Source organism: Typopeltis vanoorti, chromosome 24 (genome assembly GCF_054136105.1).
Source record: "Typopeltis vanoorti isolate ZY-2024b chromosome 24, IOZ_Tvanoo_1.0, whole genome shotgun sequence".
Lineage (NCBI taxonomy): Eukaryota > Metazoa > Arthropoda > Arachnida > Uropygi > Thelyphonidae > Typopeltis > Typopeltis vanoorti.
This window is the reverse complement of record NC_143572.1, coordinates 85,754,234-85,780,630: the sequence shown is the minus strand read 5'-3', so window position 1 is coordinate 85,780,630 and position 26,397 is coordinate 85,754,234. Positions and strand designations below refer to the sequence as shown.

General features: G+C 36.0%; 1 protein-coding gene across 2 annotated transcripts in view; it reads left to right on the top strand.

Moving 5' to 3' along the window:
* Mo25 (calcium binding protein Mo25) overlaps nucleotides 1–26,397 on the top strand; it is a 322,108-nt gene that overhangs the window by 81,641 nt on the left and 214,070 nt on the right. For both annotated transcript variants that reach the window (XM_090413554.1, XM_090413553.1), the window contains exon 3: nucleotides 21,202–21,369. In XM_090413554.1, the coding sequence (XP_090269680.1) occupies nucleotides 21,202–21,369 (168 nt within the window). The remainder of the gene's footprint in view (nucleotides 1–21,201; nucleotides 21,370–26,397) is intronic.

Genomic DNA, 26,397 nt, shown 5'->3' with positions numbered 1-26,397 from the left:
TGTTCAGCTGAATTGGCTAGGTCCTTGACGTGTTGGCATAATTTGAGGCTTAGCTCAGGAAAGATCCCACAGGAATGGAAAGAATTTATGATAGGCCCATTGTACAATGGTGGTGCAAAAAAGGTGTGATAGTATGTGTCTTACTTTCAATCTATCAGTATCTCTGGAGCAGTTGTGAAGATTTTACAGAAGTTAGTAAGAACTCTCATACAGAAATGGAAAGACAAACAAGCTATACTTTGCAAAGGAACAGCATAGGTTTGCTAACGGGAGGTCCTGTTTGAGTAATTTGTTTAATGCTACAGCTGATTTAGATAAAGGGAATGGATACACTTTGATACTGTTGGACTTTGCTGAGTCATTTGATAGAATATATTATATTGTTATACCAGGATTGTGAATCTGGCAGACTAAAGGCCACCAGTAGTGTGGCCGATGGACCTTGGACCATTTTTTCTTTAATCTCTATATCAATGATATTGGAAAGGGCCTGACAGATGATCTTCAGTGGTATATAGCATTTACAGGGTGATTTGAATAGGCTAGAAATGTGAGCAAACAATAATGGCTATTAATTCAATGTTAGTGAGTGTAAAGTTATGGACTACTTTGGCACAATGAGGTATCTATTTTATCCTATCAGTGGCTTTAACAGGCACTTAAACACCCACAGCCTTCCAAGTATCCTTGGATTTCCTAACCGTAATACGAGGATAAGGTGGTTATCCCTATGTCTCTAAGTATTCTTGTCTGTAAATTGCATGTGTTCTACTGGCCAGTTTGCCTGTTTTCAGGGACAAAAAAAACCTGAGTTTCCTGGAGGAAAAAACCCTCTACCTCTGTATGAGACCAGATAAAGGTTACTCACATCACTGACTGGAATCGATCGAATCAGGTCTTTCCAACCGAAGGGCTTCATGTATACTGACTGAGCTATTGAGGCTCAGTGAGAGATCTAGTGGCATATTATATTGGTGGAATTGTTATTGGGGTAACTGATGAAGCAAGAGATCTTGAAGTTATGGTGGAGAGAAATTTGAGGTTCAAGGGTTATATAGCAAAAATTGTAAATGCAATCCACAGGATAATTGTGATATTGAAACAAATACAAGGGTCATCTGAAAATTTCTCGGCCTCGACCATAGATAGCAACACTATCCCCAAGATTTTTTTTTTCTAAGTTGGTACATCTGTCATAAGCATCGATGTGAAATTGCAAGCAGTTTGTTTTATATATAGGTGTCTGAAGCAAAAGTGTTGTCTGTATCCCTTGAAATGGATAAAATTGAGTATCATGCAGTTATAAAATTCTTTGTAAAAGGAGGTTTAACGGCAAAAGAAATTTGAAGTTCATAAACGTTTATAGGTACTCTTCTCATTCGTTTTTCGACCATTACGAAATGTGCTGCCGAGTTTAAATATGGCCGTACCAGCCTTGAAGATGATCTGCATGAAGGACATCCAAAAAGTGTAACAACATCAGAAATCATTGATCAAGTGCATGATATGATATTGGATGACCGACGAGTCAAAGTTCGGGAAATTGCTGAGACTATAGGCATTTCAAAAGAACTTGTAGGATATATTTTACATGAAGAATTGCAAATTAAAAAGCTTTGAGCAAGATGGGTGCCACGTTTGTTCACAACAGATCAAAAACACACTCACACAAAAATCTCTGAACAGTGCTTGGAGCGTTTTAATAAGAATAAAAGTGATTTTGTGTGTTGATTTATGACTATAGATGCAACTTGGATTCACCATTAAACAGCAGTCAAAACAGTGGACAAAAGCTGGTTGTTCATCGCCAAAGAGACAAAGTCGGTTCCATCAGCAGGAAAGGTCATGGCATCGGTGTTTTTGGGATGCATTTTGTTTATTAATTATCTTGAAATGGGTAAAACAATAACTGGGGAATATCATTCCAATCTTTTAACCAGACTAGGCGAAAAAATCCATGCGACAAGGCCCGGTTTGCAGAAAGAAAAAAAAAAATCATCTTTCATCAGGACAATGCACCTGCCTACAAAGGTGTTTTGGCAATGGGAAAATTAAGGGATCCTCATTATGAATTGTTGGAACATCCACCCTATTCCCCAAATTTGGCTTCCTCTGACTTCTATCTCTTCCCAAAACTAAAACTCTTCCTTGCTTGTCAGCATTTTTCTTCAAATCAAGAGGTGATTGCAGCTCTATAGGGGTATTTTGGAGATCTTACTGAGAACCACTACAGGGACAGGATAATGGCACTGGAGCATCACTGGAATAAATGTATTAGTCTTAAGGGAGATTATGTTGAAAAATAAATATAATTTTGTAATTATAAATTCGTTTTTTCATTAAGCCGAGAACTTTTCAGACTACCCTTGTATTGATATGTGAAGACATGGAAGTCATTTTGACTCTGTACAAGGCCTTGATATTCTCACTCCTGTGTACAGACTGGGTCTCTTGTGTTTTGAGAAGATACTGTAGAAAGGATGCAAAGAAGAGTTACAAAGATGATATTAGGTTTACAGAATGTAGATTAGGAAGATAGATTGAGAGTATGTCTGCTGAAGACACTGATAGAAAGAACGGCAATATGACAGAGGTTTATAAACTTTTGAGAGGCATTATAGAATGTCATTTGATAATATTTTTCATTACATGGAAGGTGTGTGTGTGTGGGGGGGATAAGTAGGCAAATGTGGAAGTTAAGCTTGTGTGCAGTCTAGAAATGGGTAAGATTTTTCTCATAGAACTGTGAGCGAGTGGAACAGGTTGCCTGCTGAAATAGTGCATACATACTAATTAGTGTGAATCAGTTTAAGAGTAGATATGAGAGCATGTGTGGATGATTTATGGCCTCCTTCAATGAGTCCTTGACTCCCTGTGGGGTCTAATAATAATAATATCCACAGTAAAACAAATTTATTACCTTTTTTATATTAAGCCCATCTACACAAGGTCCCCATGTGACCTTTGTTATTATGGCAGATGGGCTGTTAAGCTGAAATTCAACTTGAAGAATGTCCTGATTATGTTATATCTTGAGTCTGATTTTGTCAGCCATGCCTTATTTACTAGGCATATAATTCATTGGAATAGAACTAAAATTCTACACAAAAGTTATTTTTTACTTGAAAGAATATAAAGAAAGTTGTGATGACCATATCCACAGACTGAACCTGAACAAGAATGACTGTTTTAAACTTTCCTAATTTTATTATTTTATAATTTTAACTAATTTAACTTTCCTAATTTTGTTATGGACAGACAGGCAGATCAGTTTTTAAATGCATTTCGGAACATCAACCATGTCCGCCTCATTTAACCACAAAAATCAGGCTTCGCTCAACATGTAGTTGAAAACTCAAACCACAAGATCCACTGGGAAAAGACAAAACTCCTACACAGATCTTCATATAAATATGAACACTTATATAAAGGAAGTGCTGAAGCCCTACTTCACAGACCAAATCTAAACCGCAATGATGTTCTTGCCATCCCTAAAGTATGGGAAATTGTCATACAAAATTGTGTTAAAATTAAAATAACTTAACTGTAATTTAATTTGTTAAATTAAATTGGTTAGCATATCTGCTCTCCAGCCAAAAGGCTGTGGGTTCTTGATGTTCTTGCCATCCCTAAAGTATGGGAAATTGTCATACAAAATTGTGTTAAAATTACTTAACTGTAATTTAATTTGTTAAATTAAATTGGTTAGCATATCTGCTCTCCAGCCAAAAGGCTGTGGGTTCGAATCCCACCATGTTTGCGATTGTCTGTGAAAATACTAGTGGTGGTGGTGGTAGGCAGGAGATGGCGCTGGTGTAGATGATGTAGAGCAGGTGCCCTCCCTCGACGAGTCTTAGAACTCCCTGGAGGTGTCGTGTAATAATAAATAATAATTTGATTTAATTTAATCAATTTAATCTACTTTAAGTACAGGCCGCAATGTGCCACTGCACACCCAATTTGGATTCCATTGTATGTATGCACCCTATCCTTTGTGTCATTCCTAGTATTGTTCTACTGTACTGATGATGTCCTAAGATACCTAGGATGAATATTTACGTAATAAAAAAAAACCTAACACACTACTGTGGTTCACGTGTGTTAATTTTAGTCATGAATTCTTCAAAAATATAATCAAAATTTCCTAATTTTTGAAAGTCATCCTAAGTAATACTCCTCATTCCTGTGTTTAATGAATAAACAATTTTTATTTAAATTTTTTTTCTTTGAATTCTAATAGAGATGGAGTTATACAGTTAATAGCATATCACACACACTTACATGAGCATTATTCTAATTTATCTCTCTTCATTTGTTATCATTGACAATGGTTAAGAAACTTGCCAGAAATTCTCATCAACAAGTTCCTGACATATACCCTCAGGGGCTGTATAGGATCTTATGATAGTACTACATGAAAAGTTATATCATTACTAACTTCTTATCAACAATTTTAGATTAGACTCCAGCTTAGCATGTCATCTGTCAACATTTCAGTATTATCTGGAAGGCAAAGTATGACTGTCACCTCTTTCTGGTGCACTCTGGATGAACTAACTACAGTAGCATTTCTTTTTTTCCCATCATGGAAACAAATTTCAGTGATTATACCAATGCATGCGATTTGGAAATGATTTCAGAGTTGAGAAATGAGCAAATCATTCCACCCATTACAAAAAATATTAATATCATCAATTTAATTAAATGGTATCATTACTCCAGCAAGCAAAGAAAAACTAAACGAACTATTACTACTTGCTGACAAACACGATGCTGATATTATCTGCATCCAGGAAACCAAACTTCGACAAACCAGCAGACTAAACATTAAAAACTATAATATCATACGACAAGATAGTCCTACTCACCAAAATGGAGGAGGGCTTCTGACACTAATCCAAAACTTGTCATATAAAGTTGTTGAGGTAGACAGAAGGAACTGAAATACAAGGAATCCAAATACTGGAACCAAGTAAAAAACTATTAAACAAATTCGATTGTTACCATCCTCCTGACAAACCTGGACCAAATCTTATGAAACAGGACTAATAACTCGAGCACTTACCTGTCTCATTCTTATGGTACAAAAGATGCCTTAGATATTATTGCAGTGTCTTCAGATCATCACGACAAAGCTATTTGGTCTGTTTTGGAACCAGTAGGAAGCGACCATACCCCAGTGTTAATCAATTTGAACCCAAAAGCTCACTAGACCCACCCAAAAAAGAAAATATCATTGGAATTTCCAGAAGGCAAATTGGGAGAAATACAAGGATGAAGTAAGTAAAATGTTAAAAGATCATACATACATTGATGACTTAGACAAAGACTACATAACTTGTAAAAATGCTATCCTAAATGGCTACAGCAGAAAAGTTATTTCAAACTACACAAAGGTTCACCAGCAACTTGCCAGTAAAATAACTAAATGAAATGAATTATTTACCATCTTAAAAATTGGAAGCTCTCCAGAAACCAGGGTCGAGTACAAAAAGATAAATTATTATTATTATTCAGGCCTTCATGGAGTCAAAAGACTCATCTTGGGAGGTCCTTCCTAAGAAACACAAAGTCTATCAAGACTCATCGAAGGGAGGTCCTCCCTAAGAAACACAGTCTATCATACCACTCCTTAAACTCATTGACCGTTCTCGCTCTCACCACTCCAGGTAATGCATTCCATGTTCAGCCACCCTCCATACAAAGAAACCACTCCTCACCCTCTTGCTCACAGTTTCCTTTCGTAACTTCCAGGGATGGCCTCTTGTCATCACTCCTTCCTGCCTTTCAACCAAGCGAAAGAACTCCCCAGTGTCAACCCTGTAATCACCTCTCAACAGTTTAAAAGCCTCATTCATATCACCTCTCCTATCCACCAAACTCTGCAGTCCACATTCCCTCAGCTGAGCCTCTTAACTATCATTGTACAGTCCTGAAACCATCTTTGTTATCCACCTTTGTACAGTTAATTTATCCCCTTCAAATCCTGGGGACCAAATCTGAGAAGAAGAGTCCAAGTTTGGTCTGATCAGGGTCTTATACAACGGAATGATAACTGTTTTATCTTTGCAGGTCAGCGTCCTTCTCATTATTGCCACAATCCTCTGTGTTACCTTCACCACCTTTGCAACATGTCCCCTAAATTTCAAGTTTATATCAATCATCAACCCCAGATCTCTTGTCTCCCCTACTTCCTCCAGTTTAACTCCTTCCATAGAGTATGCAGTGTCCCATCGATGCATCGCAAACCTCAAGACCTTACATTTTGCTGCATTAAACCGACATCCCCATTCATTTGCCCATTCATCTAGCTTATTCAAATCCTCTTGCAGGGCTGCCACATCTGCACTATTACTAATAATCCTTCCCAGCTTTGCATCATCTGCAAACAACCGAATATCCCCATGCAATCCACTGACAATGTCATTGATATATAAATAATATAAACATAGCTCAGTGCTGGGACCTATATAAACAATATAGGTCCCAGTACTGAGCCCTGTGGAACCCCACTTGTAACCCTCTGCTTCCTTGAAACTGCCCCACCATACACAACTCTCTGATACCTATCGGACAGCCAATCCTGAATCCAGTTGACCAATCTAACATCCAGACCCATGTGCTGCAACTTAAATATCAGCTTATCATGTGGCAACCTGTCAAAATGCCTTCACTAAGTCTAAGAAAATGGCAGTATATGCCTTTACTGAAATGCTGAAATTAAACAAAAATATAATATATTACAAAGAACTAGGTGCCAAGATTTTTGCCACAGCTTAAATTCCAAACACTTCAGATACCAAACTTTGGAAAATGTCTGCTAATTTACAAAGAGACGTACGAAGGAAAGTAAGACTAACACTCTAAAAGATCCAGATGGACATATCAAAAGAGAAGATAGGGAGATCGCAAATACATTGGCCTTTCATTTTCAAAATATAAGCAAACTAGAGATGAATACTAGGAAAGACCATCAAATATCAAAACAGGCTCGACAGGAGAAAAATACTGCAAATTCCCCAAAATATAAAAACAAATTATTCTGGGATCCATTTACAATCTCTGAATTGAGAGATGACTTAGAGAGACTAGATATAAGAGATGACTTAGAGAGACTAGATATAAATAAATCATGTGGACCAGATAACATATAAGGAATTATGATCTTCCTTCCTTAACCCTAGATTGGCTACTTTGCCTATACAACAATAGCATAAAACAATTAAAGGCTCCAAAAGACTGGAAGATAGCCACAATCATACCAATCTTAAAGCCTAAAACCAACCACGAAGTTATAGACCAATTTCACTGACTTTAATTCCAGGCAAATTGATGGAAAAAACGATACTCCAATGTTTGAATTACTATCTAAACAAATAGTATATTACCACATTTTCAGGCTGCCTTTAGAAGAACACTCAACAACTGATCATCTTTTCTACTTAGCCCAGACAATTCAAGATAACTTCCAGTGATCAACTTTTCTACTTAGCCCAGACAATTCAAGATAACTTCCAGTGATCAACTTTTCTACTTAACCCAGACAATTCAAGATAACTTCCAGACCAAATCCACCATTGTAGCTTTTGTAGATTTTAACAATGCCTTTGACAAGGTGTGGAGGCAGAAACTCTTTTCTGAACCGTATCATATTGGGATAGAAGGGAAGGTGCTAAACTGGATTTATGACTTTCTAAGAAATAGAACAATTCAAGTTAGAATAAATAATACCTTTTCCAAGAAAGTGAAAATAAGACAAGGACTCCCTCAAGGCAGCATTTTGAGCTCACTCCATTTTTCAATCTACTTAAATGACTTAGATAAAAATATAAATATAAAGAAACAAAGATGTTTGCTGATGATTTGGTCCTATTCTCAGCTCACAACAACCTAGAAACAGCAGAAGGTCACTTAAACAAAGCCATTGAAAGTTTATCTACATGCTGTGAAAACTAAAAAATCAAAATTAACCCTACTAAATCAGAAATTTGTGTATTTACCATTAATAACCACCTCAGAAAGTAGAGACAAAAGATCAAGCTAAACAGTTAACTAATTACCTTTAATGAAAACTCCAAATACCTAGGAGTTACTCTGGATCATCACTAAGCTTCAATAAACATATCAACAGTGTTGCAGTCAGAGCAGAAAGAAGACTAAATATCATGAAAAGTATCTCAGGTAAAGAGTGGGGAGCCGATGCTAAAACCTTAAAAAGTCGCATACACCTCTATATCCGACCCATAATGGAATATGCTTCGCCTATCTGGATGCAAACATCACAAACTAGTTTAGACAAGCTTATAAAAATTCAGAAAAATGCAGCTAGAATCATATGTGGCTAAGGAATACAACTCCTGGGAAAATAGCAGAATTTGAATCCAGCCTTGTTCCTTTAAAAATTAGGTGGCAAGAAAATCTTAGTAAATTTGTAGAAAAAAGAACCAACCTTGTGCATCATGGAACAAGTGAACTTTTTAAAAAATTGGCAACCAACAAACAGAATAAAGAAAAAATCAACAATGCATGAAATCATGAAAAATAAAATTCCCTTGGATTGTCCAAATAAAATAGCCAACTACCTAGCATTTCCTCCAAATCAAGACAGGAAAAATATAGTTATCAACTTTCAAATAGGGAAATATGAGGAAAAAAGCCTAGAAACCCTGAAATCTTGAGATCATTAGCTCTTTCAAAAAATAATGGAATATGGACCTGACTCAGTAAAGAACTACACAGATGGCTCCAAAAATCTAAATTGCAATTCTGGGAGTGGCATACTTATCTCTGGCTCTCAAAATATAGAACTAAAAACAACTAAGAGTATTGGATGCAACTCATGCCATGCAGAATTAATAGCCATTAACACAGCACTGCAGCATTTGGATAAACAAAACCCAAAGGAGTTTATATTTTTCACAGATTCCTTAGCAGCCTTTCAAGCTGTTAAGAACTGCTACACTAGCCATCAAGAAATACTTAGAGACATAGCAAAAAACATAAACTACATAAGGATTCCGAAATAATTTTCCAATGGATCCCATCCCATGTGGGATTAAAGGGAAATGAAACTGCAGATGAAGTAGCAAAAATGGCTGCAACATCCACAGATTTCAATCTTTTTAAAACTACTCAAAAAGAAAACATAAAAAGAAAGATTCTCCAGAACATGAATTACCACTGATATTCAACAGAAGAACCAGGAGCTGGCATCAACTCCAAGTTTAATCATTGTGCTACTACCATGATCTCTCGCCTCAAGACTGGCCACACAAGACCAATCAAGTTTAGCAATGGCATAAAAGTCTTCTCCATCTGTAACATCAGAGGAAGCATCACCAATTCATTTACTAAATTGTATGAATGTTTCCAAATGTGAACTTTATAGCAACCTAGAAAAGGTGCTGTATAAAATATATGAATTTGACCTCTATGATCTGGTGTAATAATACTACAAATTAATAAAAATACATATTTCTGTCTTCTAAGACACTTTTTACTGTATTAATCCACCTACAGCTTGGTCTTTTTCCTGCCATCCTGGCAAAGAACTCTTGTTTAGCTAATCTTTCCTATCTTACTCTGTTTAAATGGCCATACCACCTGAGATTAGCTCTGCTAACAATGTTAAGTTCTTTCCTAATATCCTCATTTTTAATATGATACCCATTGGTGCCATCTGTTCAGCCTCCTAATCTTTCTCAAGACTCATATCTGTGGTCTCCAGTCCTTGATGAAGAATTTTATTTCTAACCTAGTTCTCAGATCCATAAGTTAAAATTAGTTTGAACACTGTCTTGTATGCAGCTTGTATCACCTCTCTTTCTTTCGTCTGCCAAACTCTACAGTTCATATTCCCTCAGCCAATCCTCATAAGTAACATTGTACAGTCCTGAAACCATCTTTATCTGCCTCTGTACCCTTTCCACATTAATAATTTATCCCCTTCAAATCCTGAGGACCAAATTTTAGAACGTTAGTCCAAGTGTGGTTTGATCAGGGTCTTATACCATGGAATGATAGCTCTTTTATCTCTGCAGGTAAGTGTCCTTCTCAGTATTGCAGCAGTTCCCTGGGTTACCTTCACCACCTTTGCAATACGTTCCCTGAATTTCAGGTTTCTATCAATCATCATCCCCAGATCTCTTGTCTCCCTTACTTTCTCCAGTACAGGCTCCTCCAACAGACTATGCTGCCTGCCATCAGTATATCCCAAACTTCAAGACTACGTTTTTCTGCATTAAACTGAAATCCCCATTCATTTTCCCATCTGTCCAGTTTATTCAAATCCTCTTGTAGGGCTGCCACATCTGCACTATTACTAATAGCCATTCACATCATCTGCAAACAACTGAAATGCACTGCCAATGTCATTGATATGAAGGTTAAACAATACTGGTCCCTCTTTGACCCCTACTTGTAACCTTCTGTCTCCTTGATATTGTTCCACCATACACAACTGTCTGATACCTATCAGACTGCCAATCCTGAATCCAGTTGACTAACCTGACATCTAAACCCATGTTCTGCAACTTAAATATGAGCTTGTCATGTGTCACCCTGTCAATTGCCTTTGCTAAATCCAAAAAAAGTCATAAAATGCTTTTACCTCATCAATCACTCTTGTCACGTTATAAAAGGCAATCATATTACTTTAGCAAGAGCGCCCCTTAACAATCCATGTTGACTCTCACAGATAACATTACCCTCATCTGCCCAATGCTGTATATGGTCCATCACTAATTTCTTTAATATCTTAACAACTAAATGAAATTTATTTCCTGCCTAAAGACAATCACAAACATCCATGCCCACAGTGGGATTCAAACCACAGCCTGTTTGGTGGAGAGTGGATATGCTAACCACTCATCCAACCTAGTGACTTTTCATTTGGCATCTTGTCATATGCCTTTTTCAGATTTACAGAACTTAAATACAGAGATCCTTGCTATTTTCCCATGATTTCTTAACTATTTGTCTTAAAGTGAAAATCTGATCCTGACAACCTGTTTGGCCTGAACCCAGCTTGTTCTTTTCCGATTTTCTGCTTCACAATATTTCTTAAGAATACTTGTCTAAATCTTACCAAGAACACTCAGTAGAGAAATTCCTCCATAATTCTCACATCTTTTATTTCATATTTTATTATATTATTATTTATATATGAGGGCTGTTCAATAAGTAATGCGACTAATTTTACTGTCGCGAAACCACTCATCACAATATTAATTTCTGTGAAATAAAGAAATGTTGCTGTCTATATTAACAAAAGAGGTTGATAGATGGCGTATACAGGCTGATGTGCCAGAACACGTGACTAAACGCAAGCTTGTTTCAGCGTGCCTACGAGCCACGACCAGTCGTCGAAATGGAAGCGTCCTTGGAACAGCGTTATGCGATTAAATTTTGTGTGCGTTTGCAAAAATCGGCATCGGACACTTTTAACATGATACGCGAAGCTCTCCACGATGAAGCAATGTCGAGGGCAATTATTTTTTGTTGGCATAAAACTTTTAAGGAAGGAAGGCAAAATGTGGAAGAACTTAAACATGAGAGAAGACCTTCAACGTCCATCACAGAGACAATGATCAACACAGCAGCGATTATCATCAAGGAGGATCGCAGAATTACAGTACGCCAGCTGCATGTTGTCCTGAATATTTCTGTCTCAAGTGTTCACTCAATCATGGCTGAAAATTTGGGACTGAAACGTGTTTGCGCCTGATGGATTCCCAAACTCTTGACACCAGAGCAAATGCAGCATCGAGTGGATGTGTGCACAGAATGGAAAGAAAGACTGGAACAAGAAGGCGACAACTTCTTAAAACGCATCATTACAGCAGATGAAGTTTGGTTGTATCACTATGACCCTACAATGAAACAAAGCAGTGAATGGAAGCATCCGTCTTCGCCTACCCCCAAGAAAGCAAAAACTGTAAAATCGGCTAGTAAAGTTATGACCATAATGTTTTTTGACTACGAAGGCATTGTTTACCAACACGCTGTAGAACCTGGGAATACTGTAAATGGCTCATACTATGCGGATGTTTATAACTCCGTATTTTAGCATTTCTATTTGAATATAATCTACTTCAGCTGCTTTCCACATTTCAGGTTTGTGATAGCTTTTTCTACTTCAAGTACAGATATATAATCCAGAAGATATTTCTGTTGTGTTTTTCCTACTACCATGCTGTCACTGCTTGTTTTATTTTGCAATCTTTCAACGTGATGACTCCATACATCAAGAATATCTTTATCATCAGTTTTCATGTCCTCTTTATCATCTCAAATTCCTTTTACAGTATACCCTTTTCTCCATTTCTGAGCTTCTCAATATCCTCCAGGATATTTTACCACTTTTCTGATATTTATTTTCAATGTTCTTACCAAAGTCTTCACATGACTTTTGTTTAGCTAATTTTACACAATGCTTTGCTTTCTTACAATTTTTTCTGTATTCCCTAACAGCATAAGCTAACTTACTTGTCAGGCACTTTTGATACGCTTTCTTCTTCTTTCCTTGACTTCCTCTTTAATTTTCTAAGTTCACCTTGGAGTTCTAATTTTTCTATCCTTGCAGATTACTTCACCACTTGCCTCTCTGGCTGAATCAATCAAAGTTTCCTTTGGGGTTTGCTACTGAATCTCCACAGTTTAGTTATTGTTTTCAACTTTTCCAGTTTTCTTGAATAATTTAAATTAAAGATGCCAAGAAATTATATTCTTGGTTTAATCCTTTATTTAAGTGTAAGCAAACAAAGTTTGCACCTGAAGTAACTTCAAGACTAGGCAGCTCTTATATAGAGGCTAATGACTTCACATCACTTGCCTTAGTATCCTATAATGCAGAGCATTTATCCTTATATTGCTGTGCATTATGGGAAAGGTCACTATTCAGACTGATTTTGACCTTTATTGAGGTCTCATCATTGGGAGCCAGACCCAGAAGTAATACCAAGGTTAGGGTTGCCAGATTTTGGAAAACCAAATATGGGACATGGGTAACCAAAAAAATGATGATGCTTTATGCCATGAAATGCCATAGTTATTTTGGCAGCAATAACTTTTCTTTCATTTCGATACAAAATTAATAACGGAAACAACTCACGTACAAAGATTATTTAATAGTATAATTTTTGCCTGTGTGTCACAGGCATCTTCAGTACATTAAGCTCAAATTACACAATAACTGACAATTCCAAAAAGCGCCACCTAAGTAGCTGGTGTAAGATAACTAAAAAAGTCAATAACTTTCCTAAAAATAATAAAAAATTAATTAAAATAATAAATAAATTAATTTTTTAATAAATTTATTATTTTAGGATTTACAGATACTTTACAAATCAGCTATAATTTATTATAGCTGATTTGTAAAGTACTATCTCCCATAAAGGGGATAGACATAAGCCGTCAGATCTGTTTAAGTTAGGAGAATGAAGTAGAGTTTCACATGCTTCTTTATAAAGGCGTTCCATGAGAAACTGACTTTTGTGAAGAACTCTTGTCTTTCTCCAATGAACTCTGTGTCTAGTGAAGATGGCATGTTCTGCAAGTCCAGACTTTTCAGGTTTAAAGTATTCAATATAAGATTGGTGTTCTTCTAGCCGAATAGAGGCAGATCTTCCCGTTTGTCCGAAATAAGATAATCCACAAGAGCACGGAATCTGGTAGACACCTGAATGATTAAGATGTGGAAGTGAGAAAGGTGGAGATTTTTCTAAGTGGTTGAAAGGTAACAAAAATATTCAGTGGTTTTAAAACTTTTGCTATACGTTCACTGATGATAACGAAACGGGAAGATCTGCCTTTATTCGGCTAGAAGAACACCAATCTTATATTGAATACTTTAAACCTGAAAAGTCTGGACTTGCAGAACATGCCATCTTCACTAGACACAGAGTTCATTGGAGAAAGACAAGAGTTCTTCACAAAAGTCAGTTTCTCATGGAACGCCTTTATAAAGAAATATGAAACTCTACTGCATTCTCCTAACTTAAATAGATCCGACGGCCTACGTCTATCCCCTTTATGGGAGATAGTACTTTACAAATTAGCTAATCTTTCCTAACTTTTTATTGTATTGATTTTTTTTTTAATTAATTTATTTATTTTTATTTTATTTTATTTTTAGTTATTTATTTTTATTTTATTTTTATTTATTTATTTTTATTTTTAGGAAAGTTATTGACCTTTTTAGTTATCTTACACCAGCTACTTAGGTGGCGCTTTTTGGAATTGTCAGTTATGGTTTAATTTGCCCTTAATGTACTGAAGATGCCTGTGACACACAGGCGAAAATTATACTATTAAATAATCTTTGTACGTGAGTTTTTTCCGTTATTAATTTTGTATCAATGTCTACTCACGGTATACCTCTTTTAAAATTTTTCTTTCATTGTTGGTATTTGGTTTTACAAAATAAGTAATACTTTTGGAACTGGTACTTGAAATGCTCAATTTGTGTTTCTGAGTGTTAAGGTGTTGTGTAATATCCGATCGTCCCCCATGTGCTATACTAAATGTTCATCTACAGATTTTGCATTCAACTTTGTCATTGTTTTTCTTTTGTTTTTCTAAAATTCCATTATTTCAAATAATCATCATTAAAAATGCACTTTCGTTTTGACATTGTTAAGGGTTTAAGGAAATAAATAAAATTTAATTTATCTTTGTATAATTAATAAAGAAATTTAATTTACCTTTAATTATATATTTTATATATTAACCAAATATCGCACATTCAAAAAAGAGGCGAGATTTTTTTAGTTATTTTTTATTATTTTTTATTTATTATTATTTATTTTTTAGTAATTATTGAAATAATATTCACTTACTGTACTGAAACTGCACCTCACAATGTCCAAATAAGAACTGTTTGAAAATATAAAAATGCAATATTTTTGTACAGAATTATAAATAAAAAGCATCCAATGAAATGCTATAACTTCTGGGTCTGGCTCCCACTGATAAGAGCCCAATGAAGGTTGAAACTGGTCTGGGTAGTGATTCTTCCCATAATGCATAGCAGTGTACTACATGCCCATAAAGATATGTGCTTTGCATTATGGGATACTAAGGTAAGTGATGTGAGTCATTAGCCTCTATATATGAGTTGCCCATTCCTGAAGTTACTTTAGGTGCAAACTTTGTTTACTTACTCTTGGATAAAGGATTAAACCAAGAATATAATTTCTTGGCATCTTTAATTTATAGTATAACCAAGTGGGAAAAACTTCCAATTTCTTGAATAATGTCATCATCATCAAATTCCTGCCATGTACCCTCAAGGAGTGTACAGGATATGACAGTACTACATGAAAAATTTACATCATTACTAACTTCCTATCTACAATTTTCCTCCAAAATTGTAGATAGGAAGTTATGAATAATGTTTGTATATTTAAGTCCGCAGTTCACATCTGATAGCTCTTCAACTTTGATTCGTTTCAAAACTTTCTTACAACCCTTCTTTTCAATATAAAGTTCAATTTTATCCTGTGCAATACCAAATGTTGATCCCTTCCTATTTCAAATCCTGTGTATATTCTGTCCTGAACCAGCAGGAAAACAGCTATCAACAATAACATGGTCACTGCGACTTTTGTTATTCCTTCCATCTTCTCTCTGTGTGAATGTGCACATTTTTATGTTGGAACATGGTGATAGTAATAACTAATCCATGTCCTGAGCAGAAATCTAGCGTTCACTTAGCATTATTATTAACTTTGCTCTTTTCTCCAAATTTTCCCAAAACATTCTTATGTCTGGTAATCATTTCCTACTCTTCTGTTTAGATCTTCAACAAGGACCAGCTTTTCCTTTTTTTTTTTTGTTGTGTCAGCTGCCTTCTCTAATGCCTCAAAAAATTCCTCCACTTCTTTCTTAATAGAATCTTCTGTGGGACCATAAGCACAAATAAGTCTCATTGTCGAGTTCCCCTTTCTGATATTAGACCACATCACTCTATTTGTTATTGACTGCTATGCCAGAAATTCTCTATGTAATAAATAGATTGATGTATTGATAGAAGAGTGTAGATGACCACATTTAATCCCTAGGATGATATGTCAGCATTAATTAAAAAATCTGATGAAAGCAGACATCCAACCTGACCTACATTGAGCATCTGAAAAAAATGAGAGAAAAAAAAAGATAATAGGAGAGATGAAGAGTTTGGGTGTGCAAGAAGTACATCATGCTTATGGATTATGAGATATTGAATGTGAACTGTAGTGGGCAAAAGATTGTAGATATAGCTAAGGAAGTAATTGGAGTTGATGATATGGTTGAGTGCTTGAACAGTCAAATTTAAGACAGTGGACAAAAGGGGTGGTGAGTTAGTAAGGTTCAGTGGTAAGGAATCATGCGGTGAGTTAGTGGTAAGACAGTTGATGTGCAAGATGGTGAAAATCCGATTGAACTAAATAGCAGTGAAAAAAATAATTCAAGAGATGAAAGCAGAGTTGGTAAAGATGAGGTAAGAGATTAAACATATGAGAAATGAACTGAGGAGAATTACAGATTTGCATAGAAATGTGACAGAATGAAATGAAAGATTTTAAAGATTATATCGAATGATTTGAAAGTAGCATTGTATGGGGATTCAATGACTAGAGGTGTGGTGAGTGCACAAGGTTTGTTTTTCAGGAAAATGAGCAGGGTGTTGAAGCATTGGATAAGATGAGTATGCATTCAAAAGAGCTGGTAGTGGTAGTTGGCAGAAATGATTTGACTGGTAACAAGAAGAATGTAAGGAGGGATGTCATGAGGCTGTTAAGGAGAGTGAAAGATAATAGTGTGGTAGGTAAGGTAGTCAGCATGTTGCTCACATATGATAATGATGAGTTTAGAAGGCGAGGGAAGATTATGAATGGTATGCTAGCAGAGTTATGTGAGGATAAAGGAGTTCATTTTGTGAATGTGTGGAATGAATTTGAGGGGTGGATAGAACTGTATAAAAGAGATGCGCTACACTTTGAATGGATTTGGTGTTGAGTCAGTAGGAGAAACTGTTGATGCAAGAGAAAAATGAAGTGAATATAAGACCTGAGGAAGCAAGAAGTGTTGCAGAAGAGCAAGAGAGTAAGGTAGGTGAGTTTGCAAATGGGGAGGTGAGTGATACGAATGAAGAAAATGAGAGAGAGAAGGAACATAGGTGGACAGGAAGATAGTACATGAGAAGTTTGCTTTTATAACAGTATTCTCTTCCCTCTGTGTACACACAATGTCCAACACATTACTAGAGCTCTCATACCAGTTTATAAAAAGGGAAATAAAACTGAATTTAGCTATTACAGAGAAATCTTACTGAGGGTTCCAGATATAATAGTTTCAAGAGTAGATGTGTAAGTGCCCAAGAAAAGATTAAGAGAGTCAAGGGCCTAAATGTCATCACTTGGGGATGACATTTAGATCTATGGAGAAGTGTAATATCAAATCAATGCTGATAGACTGGAATGGATGGGGCGGGGAGGCATATCCTAGAAGTCGGGTCAGTGGGACTTGTTATAGAAACAGAAATGAGGTAGTGTGTATGTTTACAAATGATTGAAATATTTGAAACAGTGGGAATGAAATTGTAGCAGAAATTGATAGAGTTCATTCACTCAAAAATTGTTGGTATAAGTGACATGTTTGAAAGAGGATGACGTTTTGACAGGAATGGAGTTGGAGGGATATGTAGTTTTTCATGATGACAGACAAGGTAAAATGGAAGGAGGAGGAGTGCTATTGATGATCACAGAAGAGTTGTGACTATCTAGGGTGGACATGTAAGGATCAAATTGTGACAGTGGTTTTGAAACAGTATGGTGTGAAGTGGAGGTGGATAGGTTGAAATGTGTAGTAGGGTGTTGCTATAGGCTTGGTAATGTGGAGGGTGGTGAGAAAGAAATGTATAGACAAATTGTTCTGGCTAATAAGGTAAGGATTGTTATGGATGATTTCAGTTATTGTAATATAGACTGGAATGAAGAGACAGCATCGAAAACCAAAGGGAATGAATTCCTTGAGTTTTTGAGGGGCAACCATCTTAGGCAGTTCATAACAGAGGGTACACAAGGATCGATGATTTTGGATCTGATTATCTCATCAAAGGATATTATTGTAAATGAACCATCAATTCTTTCTCCAGTTGATGAAAGTAAACATTAAGTGATCCTTTGGGTGGTGTCCAACCATATCAGGGCTTTTATGTGAAAGGATTATATGTGGAACTATAAGGCAGGTGGTTACGACAAACTCAGGAGGCAGCTTGCAGCAATATCATGGAATAAGGAATTGGATGGGATGGCAATCAGTGCTGCTTAGTCCCTACTGAGGAACAGTATCAGAGGCAATGACTGAATGTATTTCATAGGTCAGGAAATTAAATAAAGTAGGCATAAATGGATGAATGAAGAGGTGAAGCATGCAATCTTGAAGAAAAAGGCATTGTAGAGGCAGCACATGATGAGTGGCAATAATCAGCTACATGAACGGTTCAAACAGCAAGCATGGAAGGTGACTCACTTGGTAAGGGTTGCAAAAGTGCAGTGTGAGCAGCAGTTAGCAAATTAGACAAAGAAATCCTAGGGAGTTTTTCCTATATGTGACCATTAGAAAAAGAATGATTATGGGAGGATAATGTTGGTAGTTGATAATGGGAGAATCATAAACACTGAGGAGGATATAGTAGAGGTGTTAAATGAGCAGTTCATTAAAGTATTCTATCCTTGTGGTAACGTAATGAAGAACTCGAGAGCAGAGGGAATGGAGGAAGAACCACTGATGGTGAGTGAGCAGAAGGCATATGAGGAAATGAGTAAACGTGATGTCAGGAAGATCGTGTGGACTTGATGGTATATCACTACTTGTCTTGAGGGAATATTCCAGAGAGTTAACAGCAGCTTTAACTTAATTTTTAACATGAATGTCACATTTCCCCAAGTTCCAAAGATGTGGAAAGAGGGCAGAATTGTTTCGCTTCATAAAGGAAGTGATATAACCAAGGCTTTGAATTATAGGCCAATCTGCTTGTCTGGAGATGTGGTCAAGGTATGAGAGAGACTAGTGATTCTGTTGCAGTCTGGGTTGATAGTAACAGAATCACTAGTTTGGAAGGTAAAATAATTAATTTACCTAATGCCTTAGAGGGAGTGAAATTTAATGTTTTTCCAGATTATTATCACTAAGCCTTGCCACCATGTTTGCTATATGGTGAGCCCATTGGGAAAGGGAAGATCATGGTAGTCTTGCACTTTTGTTTGAGAAGTAGAAGATGTAATTTCGCAATATTTTGCTAAAATTGTGAGGGCAACACATGGATTATGGCAATTATGTGGAGAACACTACCATGCAGAAGTAAGGATGTTATATTCCATTGTGTACAAGGCTTTGATCACACTGCATATCAGAACTTTGATCAGAATTTTACAACTCAAATCTGCTTCTACTCCTGATACAAAATCATTCTTGGATGGATTTTGAGGTTTGGAATACTGATGTGTTTTTAATGACTTTATCTACTACTGACATTATTAGGTTTTGGAGAGGGTTCAGAGGTGATTGACTAAGCCAGTTTCATTCTCTAGAATTTTGAGTATGAGGAATGGAGAGAATAGAAATTGCAGAGCCTAGTGCATAGAAGAGGGTGGGTAATTACCTGATACAAACTCATTTATAAAAGTTTTGTATGAGGTAATTACCAGATTAATGGGAATGAGATTTTTCATAGACTGGCTAGAGACAAGGGGAGAACAAGAGGCCACCAATGGAAGCTGTATAAGGAGGATGTGAGCAAGGGTGTGATCGCACAAAAATCCGATCAGTTGGATTTTTGTGTGGAGAGAGTGGTGCATGATTGAGATGCATTGCCTGAAAGTTTAGTGAGTGTAGAGACAGTGAATGCTTTCAAGTCGTGGTATTTCAAGAATGGGACCTTTCACAATGAGTCTCTTGACTATATGGAGGTTTGATAATAATCAAAATATAAAATAAATGACCTACACATTTTAGCATACATCATATTGTTAACATATCCTTATGGTTCATATAGTGATTTCCGACTTATGACGGGATCATTTGAATGGAACCCTGTCGTGATGGAGGACTGACTCTACAATTTATATATTATGAACTACACGGGGAAAAAAAAAACTTAATGTGTTTGTTGTATTATTCTTTTATTTTGAAAGATGCTAAGCTATATTAAGCGAGATTGAATTACCTGGTATAAAAAGGAATGATGCCTCCCCCAAATCTTGTGTTGTCCCTCCATAAAACAGACCAGTCTGAAAACACACATAGTTCTCGAACAGGATTTATTATTGCAGAAGATGATTAATTGCTGTATTGTGATTAAATACACCAGGCAGTGTGATTTCCCTAGTAAAATGATGGATGAAATTATAATAAATTTAGTTTAATCCTTTATCCAAGTGTGAGCAAACAAAGTTTGCTCCTGAAAATATCTTCAGGACTGGGGTAAGGTGATACAACACCAGGGCAACTCGTTGCAAAGGTGTAGCAAGCTACCAACACTCCTGTCCCAGTATCTCCTATAATGCAAAACACATCTCCTTGCGGATATGTCTAATGTTATGCATTAAGGGAAGGACCACTACCCAGACTAGTTTCGACCTTTATTGAGGTCTCTTCAGTGGGAGCCAGGCCCAAGCTGAGATACCAGGCAGAAGCATTCGCAGGTCCTCTCTACCTATAGGAGTTGCCAAATGGTGTGCCACCCTTTTTTAATAAATTACTCTGGATTTAGAGAAAGATGGTGAAAGTTTATTTTTCACTTGGTTAGAGTATAATAAATTTAGTTTAATCCTTTATCCAAGTGTGAGCAAACAAAGTTTGCGCCTGAAAGTATCTTCAGGACTGGGGTAAGGTGATACAACACCTTACTGGGGTAAGATACAACTGGGGTAAGGTGATACAACATCATGGTGTTGTATCACCTTACCCCAGTCCTGAAGATACTTTCAGGTGCAAACTTTGTTTGCTCACACTTGGATAAAGGATTAAACTAAATTTATTATACTCTAACCAAGTGAAAAATAAACTTTCAAGATGGATGAAATTGTAATTTCAGATTAAGAACAAATTATTTCATTAAGTGACCTTTCTAAAGTTTAAAGTTTATTTCTGTTCAAAAATTGTTCCTTAATCTCATTTAGGATTTGATTAAACTTTTTTTTTTTTTTTTGTGTACAGGCCCAAGAAGATGTATCCAAAAACCTTGTTTTAATGAAGAACATGCTGTATGGCACTAGTGATCAGGAACCACAGACGGATATAGTAGTTGCTCAGTTAGCACAAGAACTGTACAACTCTAATCTGCTTCTACTCCTAATACAAAATCTTTCTCGGATAGATTTTGAGGTTTGGAATATTTGTGTTTTTTTAATGACTTTTTGTTATCTACTGCAGACATTAACACTTGGTATGAATTTAAAAAAATAAATAAATAAATAAAATAAAAAATAAAAATGAAATTTTAATGAAGTGTAAGATTCTCTAAATATTGATATTGCTGATTTAATGGTGATAGACATTTGATATGGAATATAAAATATTTTAAACTTCCAATATTTTGTTTGCCACAGATATATTCAGGATTAACAAGTAAAGAATCTATAATATGATGGGACTAAAACTCAACTATGGAATCTTGGTGCATTGTGTTTTGTTCTTAGCCATTGGGCTATAGTTCTTTGATCTACCAGGTCACCGTTCACATTTGGGAGTTTAATCCATCCTATTTATTTAGCTTTTGGGTGGAATGAGTTATGCCTGTTGCCTTCAGAAAAAAGCAATTCAGATTTTTGTGCAGTGGTATCTCGCTAATCCGAACCTCTTTAGTCCAAACCCTCCAGTAATCCGAACTGCAGTTTGAAAGAAAAAATTTTTTATTTATTACGTATTATTATTTTGTGTATTATTATTTTTATTTAATAATTATTATTTATTTTATTATTATTACAGTACAGAATTTTTTCATACTGTCGATTGTATGGTTATACTGGAGGCCTATTTTGATTTATTATGTGTTCACGTTTGCTTTTTTATGCAGTACAGTACGTACTGTATTGTCGGCAAGAATCACAAATATACACAAAAAGAGGAAATTCAAAACTTGCATAATTTGGTTAAAAATACTGTATAAATCCAGATGATGAAATTTCACAAACAGATGTTACGAAATGGATTACAGGTAGAACCGAAAGTGAATTCAAAAGAACTCGAAGAAAATAAAAGTAAAACATGAAGATGCTGCTGACAGTTTTAATATATGTATAGAATGGGCTAAGCAGAATGATATGCCATTCCAAAAATTTTGTTGCTAATGCAGCTCCGAGAAGAAGCATTCGAAAAAAGTTTAGCTTCCAAGAAGCAAAAGTAAATCAGTGACTTTTTTACAAAGAAATAAAAAAACTTTTTTTTTCTGTTAATTTGTGAAACTTTGTTTTGTGTTGTGTACAAGAAAGTGATATTGTGTATGCAAATTAAGTTACGTACTTAATTTGCGTAAAGCCTTACTGAAATGCAATTTTATTAAATTGCATTTCAGAAACGCTTTCAGAAAGAATCCACAACAATACAGGTACATACAAATTAAATTTTTTACTGAAATAAACTTGTGTACTATATTATTTTTTTGTATTACATTACAGTACAGTAGCTTTTTTCTTTCGGTTAATTTATTTACAGAATTAAATTGATGTACCATTTGAATCTGATTATTTTTGTCTTAAACACTAGTTATTGTTGTCTCTTGGAAAAATTCGCAAATCCGAACAAGCACGGTATTTATTAGTTCGGATTAGCGAGATTCTACTGCATTTGTTTTTCTACTGACTCTGCTAGCTTAAACACTCTCCAAGACCATAACCATAACCAACTGTTCCTACAGAACATCAGAAGATGTACTGTAGGAACAGTTGTGTTACTAGGGACTCCAAAATTGTGAGTTTCATCCTGTGTGCTTATGTTAATACTTGTATCACTGAATGATTCTGTCACATGGCTGCGATATTGGAAACTTAAAGTTGTATTTATTTTAATTTATTACTAAAATAAAGAGCCAAAAGGCTAGTTTGGCAATGTAAAACTATATAAGCAAAGTGGATATTAGTTCCAGCTTTATTTCAAAGCCAAATGTAGAAACTATGAAAGTTTTGTAAGTTAACCAGAGAGCTTGCGGGAATACCTTTTTTGGCATCCCTGAGTTGCCTTAGTGTGGACTACTTAAAAGACATAGATATTGCCCAGGTATCTATGTATTCACCTTTTTCCATTTTTGATAAGGTTTCACTGGCCTGACAGCTGTTTCAAACTGATTGGTTCTCTTGAGAGACCTGACAGAAACCTTAAGAGAGCAAAAACTCTCGTTCAGTACTAAGGAATTTGAAATTCTTTTACGAAAAATACATTTCTCTGACATTTCAAGTTCCTTAGTGTGAGAGTTTTTGCTCTCTTAACTTACAAAACTTTCATAGTTTCTACATTCGGCTTTGAAATAATTAATACCCACTTTGCTTATGTAATTTTAATTTATGTTCCTTAATTAATTGAGCATTTCTCTATTACATCAATAATATGGATTGAGTGTTATAGTTGAACATTAATTGTAACGTTGGAGATTTTACTTACTTATTAGTTTTGTCATTTCCACCAATGAAAGGCTGTTAGCCAAGCTCATTATTACCGTGAATAGGGTTAGGACTAATCTGGGCAATCTACTCTTAAGAGAGGACCTCTTTTTCAAGCTAAATCAGGACACCCCCCCCCAGTAAGCAGAGTGGTGGTCTCATACCACAGAAATGAAAACACGATATTCATAAAAACTATGCACAGTGAAGTCCATAGCATGCGGTTAAAAAACAGATATATGTTTTATAACCTATGAATTAAAAATGTAAAATTTTGTAATTTTCATTGGTACATATCTCTAAATGAAGCCTTGTTTAACTGTAGTAAGAATGCATTATTTTAGTTTGATTTAGATAAAAAATAACATAAAATATATTGAGTGCTATGATATCACAAATTGCTGTCATAATGATTTACATTTTATTTAGTTTTGTTACCTCAACTACTCATGATGCTGTAACACAAAAGATAGATTTTGTAATTGAACAAAACCAGTTTTTGTGGTCAACAAAAATCATCTATGAAAAATTGGTTTTGTGCAGTGCCATCCTTTGGAAAGTGTAGAATTTGGTGGTCATGCAAATTCCTGTGGCAGTACATTAACAGTATTACTAAGTTTGTGCTAACCACACAAAATAGAATAATATCCTGTATTTTTCACAGGATGAAAATTATCTTTGTAATATTTGTTAACCATGTTACTACTACCAAGGAATCAGGGACTCATCGAAGGAGGCCACATATCACTCATACCTATTGTTATACCTTTTCTCGAATTCATTCGCCTTACTTGCACTCATCACTTATAAAGGCAAGCCATTTCAGTTATGCACCACTTATGAGGGGAAATCTGCCTCTCACACCCCTCTTTGACTACTTTGACCACACTCCATACAGTTGACTGTATCTCCATCAACTGTTATCCTGTATGACCATCTGTAAGTCTCAATCATATCACCCATTTTTTCCTGTTTGCTAATATCTGCAGTCCACAAATTCTCAATCTGTCCTCATAATCTATATTCCACAGTCCACTTTTGCATCTTCTCCACTGTATCTGCATCACCAAAGAAACCAAGAGACCAAATTGGGCACAAAAGTCCAGGTGAGGTCATATCAAGACATTCTAAAGAGGTAAAATGACTACCTTATCCTTACATGTCATCTTCATTTCAGCATTGCAATTATTCTCAGATTTGTATTATTTGCAGCAGAGTCATACTTACACTTTTCCTGAGGCTGGTGGGCCCCTTAAATTGGCATTAATGTTCCAGGGTCCCAAGCTAGAGCCCTTGTGCACCTGTTCATAAGTACACCCCTGATTTGTAGTCTTTGTTACATAGCTCCTTGAACTTCTGCTTCCTATCTGCTAAAACTCCAAGATTGGCAATTGCATTGCTGATTACCCTGCCTGTCTTTGAATAATTAGCAAACAGAAGTCTGATGTCAATTCATTCCCAATGTGATTAATGTAAAGATTGAATAATATTGGACCAAAGAATGATCTCTGGGGTACAAAACTGGTCATTTTAAATCTTGCGGACTAACTAACACTCAACATAACCATTTTTTAATAGCTATAAATCGGCTAATCTTAGCCCACAATGTTAAATGGATGAATAACACCATTAAGCTTGAGCTGCAAAAAAAGAAACAACTATTGGTAAGAAAAGCAAAAAAGGATTACGAAAGAACATTGGCCATACAGGCTAATGAGAATCCTAAACAGTTTTTTAGATATGTAGCAAGTAAAAGGAAAAATGTACATGGCAGAATGATTTTAAAGAATGCCGATGGTAGGGAGGTAACTGAATCAGTTGATATAGTTGAGTTACTGAGTGAGCACTTCGCAAGAATATATCATCCAGGTGGTGACATTGCAGAAACGAATAAACCAGTAGATTATACGGGAATTGTGGTGAATGAAGTGGAGGTGAGTAGTCTGTTGCATAACCTCAATGTCAATACATCTGTGGGATTGGATGGTATACCAGCTCGTGTCGTATGAGAAGCAGCTAAAGAATTGTCAGTACTCGTGACCATTTTGTTTAATTTGAGTCTCAGGTCTGGGTTAGTCCCGAGGGGGTGGAAAGAGGAGAAAATAGTTCCACTGCATAAAGGTGGTTCCAAGACTGCTGTTGTAAATTACCGACCAATTAGCATATCAGGAATCATAGTCAAGGTCTTAGAGAAAGTAGTCAAGAAAAGAATACAGGATTGGATAGATGAAAATGGGATATTGTATGGGGGACAACATGGTTTTGTGAAGGGTAGATCATGCCTCAGTAACTTGCTCACGTTTTGTAACACAGTGACGGCTGAACTGGATAGGGGTAATGGGTTTACAGTGATACTACTGGACCTTGCCAAGGCCTTTGACATGATACCACATGGAACCCTAATCAGTAAACTGGAGCAGATGGGGATAGATATAGGGTTGGTGAGATGGATAGGAGGGTGGTTGAAGGAGAGATACCAGATAGTGGTTTATGCAGGAGTGGAGTCTAAAAGACGGCTTGTGACTAGAGGTGTGCCGCAGGGCTCTGTTCTTGGACTACTGCTTTTCAATTTGTTCATCAATGATATAGGAAAGGATTTGAGAGGAAGTGTTCACTTGTTTGCTGATGATGCAAAGTTGGGTAGAGCAATTGTGAGTGCACAAAATTTTACAGGATGATTTGGTTAGTTTGGAGGACTGGGCTAGGAAAAATGGATGTCAATTTAATCTGGCAAAGTGTAAGGTTATGCACTTTGGGG